We start from the raw sequence: 6,559 nt of genomic DNA, 5'->3' as shown, positions 1-6,559 counted from the left end.
ACTCTCCCATGCTAACACGTCAGTCAGAGAGAGAAATATATGTCATTTACAACATATAATGAATGAATGATTCATGTCAGAGATACCCAAAACCTATTAAGTTTTGCACAAGATAAAAACAAAACATGTGTGACTAAAACATACATTGTCATTGGTGAAGAACTAAGTTAAATATGTAAAGGAACCATCCACCTTAAGAGAGCACAAAGACAACATACTGATTTGAACTATCAAATTTACCAAAATTTTTTTTGCAGTTTTCATAAAATTAAGTGAACAAATAACGAATTTTCCCTAAAATACAATAAAAATGCATCAATTTTTTAAAAATCCGATAAAAACACATATCTGAATTTCAAAAATGCATTTGTAAAGTTTTAGACAATTTTAATAAAATTGATGTAAGATATTTTTTTGCTACAACTACCGGATATTTTAGTAAAATTGATATAGGATTTTTTTACTACAATCATAGCAATTTTTTTTGATCAAGTGTAATTTTAGGATGTATAAATAATGAGAAAGTCATTTTAGTCCATAAGAAATTAGGGGTGCCGTGTACATTTTTATTTTTAGGGGTGGCATGACAAAAGCTCATTTTCATTTAACCTATGGCCCAACTTTGATCAGCAGACTAACATGGCGAGTGTTCACTTTGCTGTTCTTCATCTCGACATAGATTCGGTATATCATTCTTTGTCTCATGTTCCCGCGAAATAGATCTTTCTTTCTCAAAATAATTCCATTCATTATAAAACCTTTGATTATGGGATACGTTACTGTACTTCATTTTGTGTGTGCAACCCAAGTACCCAACTGTTGAGTCAGTCAACTATTTCACTTTGCTTCTCTTTGAGTCATTTTCACAAACACCTTTTGCTCAAGGCTTAAATTATTGAATCGTCATATTTTTTCATCCAATCTGGATGTATTGATTTCCTTATTTTTCAATCATGATCAGAGTCAGATCTAACCTATCTGTTTTCTCTGTTGTGCTGTTACGGGTAAGGCAAAACCCAGTCACTGTTAATCACTGTGATATGGTTCAAAAGCCTCTTGTGAATGGTTCTTTCAATGATTTTGACTATCTAACCAATGACACTTTTTTAGCTACACCAAAATTTGGTTTCTTAGTTAGGTTCTTTTCTACTGAATCCTCAACCAAAAGCCTTGGAATGTCCACTAATGCTCCTGCATTGGGATTGGATGAGACCTTGAGTGATGAAGACGATGATGATAATGACGACGACAAGGATGATTGTGATAAGAATAGTTCTCAGTTACATTTAATGGATGATGATTTTGTCCAAGATGTTAAGACCATTATGGATATAATTGACGAACCGGGTTCTGGACCACATGAAATTAAGCAGAAGCTTGAGCATTGCAGTGTTAAGGCATCATCAGAGTTGGTTGTGGAGGTTCTTTCCAGAATTCGCAATGATTGGGAAGCCGCTTTCACTTTTTTCTTGTGGGCAGGGAAGCAACCAGAGTATACTCATTCGGTTCGCGAATACCATTCAATGATATCTATCCTGGGTAAAATGAGGAGGTTTGATACTGCTTGGGCATTAATCGAAGAAATGAGAGGAAAGAGAACTGGTCAATCTCTTGTTACTCCACAGACTCTCTTGATTATGATAAGGAAATACTGTGCTGTTCATGATGTTGGTAGGGCTATAAACACTTTCTATGCTTTTAAACGGTTTAACATTCAAGTTGGATTGTATGAATTTCAAGGCCTTCTTTCTGCGCTTTGCCGATACAAGAATGTGCAAGACGCTGAACACTTATTGTTCTGCAACAAAAATGTTTTCCCACCTGACACCAAAAGCTTTAACATCATTCTTAATGGATGGTGCAATTTGATCGTCAGCGCGCGCAATGCAGAAAGGATTTGGGAGGAAATGAGTAAGAGAGGAGTTAAACATGACGTTGTCTCCTATGCGAGTATCATATCTTGCTATTCAAAATCTTCTAAACTTTATAGGGTGCTCCAGCTGTTTGAACAAATGAAGAAAAGGAATATCACTCCTGATAGAAAGGTTTATAACGCGGTCATTTTTTCTCTTGCGAAGAATAGGCTTGTGAAAGAAGCTATAAATCTTATTGGAACAATGGAAGACAGCAATGTCACTCCAGATGCCATTACTTACAACTCCCTGATCAAGCCACTCTGCAAAAACCGCAAAATGGATGAAGCAAAAGAAATTTTCGATGAGATGTTGAAGCGACGCATATCCCCGTCTATTCGGACTTTTCATGCTTTCTTCCGAATATTAAGAGTCAAAGAAGAAGTATTTGAGCTTTTGGACAAAATGAAAGAGCATGGGTGCAACCGAACTATTGAGACTTATATAATGTTGATAAGGAAGTTTTGCCGGTGGCGCCAACTTGATGAAGTCAATAAGATATGGAATGCAATGAGGGAAGATGGAATCGGCCATGATCGTAGCTCGTATATTGTACTGATTCATGGCCTGTTTCTGAATTGTAAGGTAGAGGAAGCATACAAATACTATATAGAAATGCAAGAGAAAGGTTTCCTTCCTGAACCAAAGACAGAAAATATGCTTCAGGCATGGCTTTCTGGGAAACAAGTAACAGAGGGCCAGGTTACAGATTTAGAACACAATCAATTGGAATGTGGTAATCTTAAAAATAATGTAAAACCTATACCAAGTAAATTTGATAAAGAAAAAGCTTTTCTTCGGGAACCTGAGACCAGAAGCGTAACAAGAGAAGGAGGTTTTTCTTTCTGGGAGAAGTAAATCCTTATCTAACATGAAGTTCAATTGCACTTCCTTTGTCTATGATGAAGGTAACAACACTTGTTGGCCACTATACTTTTCAAACTTGATTGTATGCTCCAAACAGGTGTTGGTTGGTATGCGTTTTTCTTGTTTTTCATCCAGACTTCAATTGGTTAGCCAGGTTTGTTAATTGTTACACAATTGGAAACTTTGGGTTAATTTGTAATAATCTAAATGTCATCTCTTTTTAATTACTACTTGGTTAACCATTGTAATATGGAAGCTGAATTTAGGTGCTTTTATGTATCTTTAAGCGCATTGCCAATAGTTGAATAAATTTAGAGTTCTTAACTTACTTTTACTCGGCCCAACAATGCTACACCAATATTATGAACATCAGCGTCTTTTCACTCCAATTTTGCATCAGTTTAAGAGATTAAAATGGGTTTTGCGAGTTATTTGAAGTATGTATATTTTTGAAAAATGAGCTACACAAATGACTTCATTTTTTTAACAGTCAAGAACCAGTTCTTTTATGTGGCATCTGCACCGTCTCCTTCAGCGATGGAACTTGTAAGAACGGTTTTATCTCTCTGAATCTTACTAAAAACTGTCATTTGAGATAAATTCCACATAAGTGAGTTATAAATTTAATGTTGAAGTGTAATTCCTTGTGTCGAAACAGGTTGCTCGACAGAAGTAAGAAATTGTCGAAATGTGTAAATGTCGAAACATCAAAGTAGTGTACTTCGACAGGAATTTTGACTTAGGTCTAATTTTGTAGTGTTAGCAGAATTAGGTATTTTGAGTTTTGCTTGAGGAGCAAGCAAACCCAAATCTATAAATAGGGAGTAACCACTATCATTGTAATATAATTGAGAACTTGCATTTGCACTTTCGCTCCGAGAAATGTTGTGAGCAATTTCACTTCTTAATCCAAACATAAACTGACCCACTTTCCATTTCTCATTTGATGCATACATGTCCGCGGCCTAGAATAAACAACCAGGCTCTCAAACTTCTCAGCATAACCTGCCACATACATGTTGCCTTGCTTGAGTTGCTAAAATTCAAATTCGTTTTGTGTCCTCAAAATACTAGGAAAATACTTATCAAGGAAGGTAGTCTTAAAATGTTCCCAGTCTCTTGAAATTCCCCGACTAGTCATAAGGGTTGAAGCACTATACCACCACCTAGTCGCAAGACCCTTTAACATATGTGAAGCAAAAGTTACCCTGTTCTGTTCTCTTCACTGCAAGGCACAATCTGAAACACTCTCACCATATTAAACAACCAGTCATGAGCCTTCAATGGATCCAAACTACCTTGTAATTCAGGAGGATTCACCTGGAAGAAGTCCTTAAAGTTTCCACCCGAAGACCATAAGTTTGTTGCGTCACATGTTGCATAAACTATAGAAACTGAGTCAGCCACTGAGTACCATTGTTTTCAACTGTTGGTTCCGACCCCCCTTTGCGAGTTCTGGGCCTTCTAGGACCTTTGCGTCTATCAGTCATACTCTTAAATTTCATACATATATGATTAATTTGATTAGGCTCAATACTATAATATATGACATCAAGGAAAATGACGACAATACACATATGAGACATAAAATATTTTATTTATGATTTTTCATGGCTAGGTCGATAATCGACCTGCTCTGATACCAATTGTAACAACCATGCATAATATACATCTAGAAAATATATTAAATATAATGTAATTTGGTACTGATACACATAAGTTCCTATTGGAATAAATATATACACATGTCCAAATGAAATAATATACAATATGACACATGCTATACAAAGGTGTCTGATAAAAAACTAAGAGTTATGTACACATCAACCCATGTACAATATCCACAACGGAAGATCGTCAAAAGAAAGTATCTAAAACATCATCATGTAAGTTTATCCTTGCCTTTCACCTACATAGAACCACCTGAAAACAACAATAATAGTGGGATGACACAATAATCTCATTGAGTTCCTCTATCCTTTGAGTTCACTCGGCTCTAAAGGGATTTGTTATCGGTTCAAACTTAAGTCATTCAATTTCGTCCTGCTTGTGTTAACTTACACGATAGAACAATACTTAAGCATCTAAGGGATATTCACATTGTATGGAAACATGTAACTTGAGTTCACTTAACTCAATAAATCACTATTCGGAAAATGTCACAAAACATCCTTTCCCGATCGGACCTACGTCTAGGGCAAGGCTCGGGTCACTGATGTTTTGTATGATTCAACTTTCTTTTGGATTCGGGTTCTCCATGGAACTCGAACTAAATTCAAGAACCTTCAATCATATGGGACTCGAACCTACTTATAGTATCTTTCTCCGTATGCGACTCAAACTCACTTAGGCGTCCACGTCTCTATGGGACTCGAACCCACTTATGAGACCTCTCCTATATGAGATTCGAACCAATTTATGAGGCTCGAATCATTGGTGTCACATCTCTAATTCTATTTTACATAAGCATCTCAATTAGGATGTGTATGATCAAGGGTTGTTTTCGAATACGTGATTACGTTTCAATATTCAATGTGATTGCACTCATAAATCACTAGGTGATCAAATTCACGAAAATCCTCATATCATCATAACATGTTCCGAGCAACAAGTAGAACAAGTATCCACACCAATTTCCATGATCATAACAAAATACATAAACCATAATTTTCCCATCTCATGCAATTTTCATGATCATATCAATATTGATTTGTGTAATTGAAATGTATGAAAGTTGATGTTTTGCCTTTAGGCTACCCTTGCATTATTTTGCACCATTATATATTTTGAGCGTATTCTCACTTTTTTGTTCTGTTGTGGTGTTCGGTGCTCCTTTATGGGGTACAGACAAGCAGGTAGATGAGTAATTACTTTAAAGTTGAAGGATGGCGTTGAGGTTATCCTTCTTTTCCAGTTTTACGCGTTTTAGATTATCGTTACTCTGATATATAACACTGGACGGACAAACATTATGTTTTGTTTTATTTTGAGTTATTGTTGTGAGACTAAATGCTATAACTCCTGGCTTTGAGTTGCTTTGATGTTGAAGGCATATTGTCCTAATTGAATTGAATTTCAAATATAAGTTATATTTGAACTTATTTAACTGAGTAGTTGTTTCAATGACTAATTCTGCTTCGATGAATCTAAGTAAAGGCGAACATGTGATGACATGCATCTTGAATTAAATATTTTATTTTAATAAGTGTTACAGAGCAGATTAATTGTAGAGATTGTGTGACATCCTAAATGAAATAGTTATTTATAATTGATTTATTTCGTATATTTTTAACTAGGGTTTTAGGGTGGTACAATTTCCCTTGTTGTGTGATGGAATAAGCCTTATGTGACCATTATAATATTAAATTTTAGAACATTTGAATTTTGCAATACTTTGATTGCTTCATTACACATATATTTTTGTGATACAAGATCATTGAAACCCTTGTGCTCTCCATGAAGAAATGGAACTGAGACAGAAGTATAAAGATTTACATATATGGATTCGGTAGAATTTTGTACTCTGAGCTGAGCTGCAAATGGATTTAGTTTTCAAGGATCTTACTAGTAACATATATGGAAATCCTCGTATCCTTATTTATATAATTCATAATTTAGAATTAGTATGCTTCAATTGATAATTGAGAATCAGTATGATTAAATTAATATAGTGCATTGTGGAACAGTGAGTATTTGTTAAAATGATGTTATGATATAGTGTTATGACGTTGTTAGAGTCAATATTATTTTATGTTAAACCAAAACTTATGCAAACCCCC

General features: G+C 35.1%; 1 protein-coding gene across 1 annotated transcript; it reads left to right on the top strand.

Annotated features, from left to right (window-relative positions):
• Positions 1-557: 557 nt before the first annotated feature.
• LOC127126681 (pentatricopeptide repeat-containing protein At5g15010, mitochondrial) lies at positions 558-3,163 on the top strand. Its single transcript, XM_051055637.1, has one exon. It carries the CDS (start codon positions 954-956, stop codon positions 2,769-2,771), a length of 1,818 nt encoding a protein of 605 aa, XP_050911594.1. The 5' UTR covers positions 558-953; the 3' UTR covers positions 2,772-3,163.
• Positions 3,164-6,559: the final 3,396 nt, after the last annotated feature.

Source organism: Lathyrus oleraceus, chromosome 3 (genome assembly GCF_024323335.1).
Source record: "Lathyrus oleraceus cultivar Zhongwan6 chromosome 3, CAAS_Psat_ZW6_1.0, whole genome shotgun sequence".
Lineage (NCBI taxonomy): Eukaryota > Viridiplantae > Streptophyta > Magnoliopsida > Fabales > Fabaceae > Lathyrus > Lathyrus oleraceus.
The sequence above is the reverse complement of the archived record's forward strand: the minus strand, read 5'-3'. Positions and strand labels throughout refer to the sequence as shown.

What these genes read in the sequence shown, in the direction of transcription:
- LOC127126681 (XM_051055637.1), top strand. Translation starts at nt 954, where the DNA reads ATGATCAGAGTCAGATCTAACCTATCTGTTTTCTCTGTTGTGCTGTTA.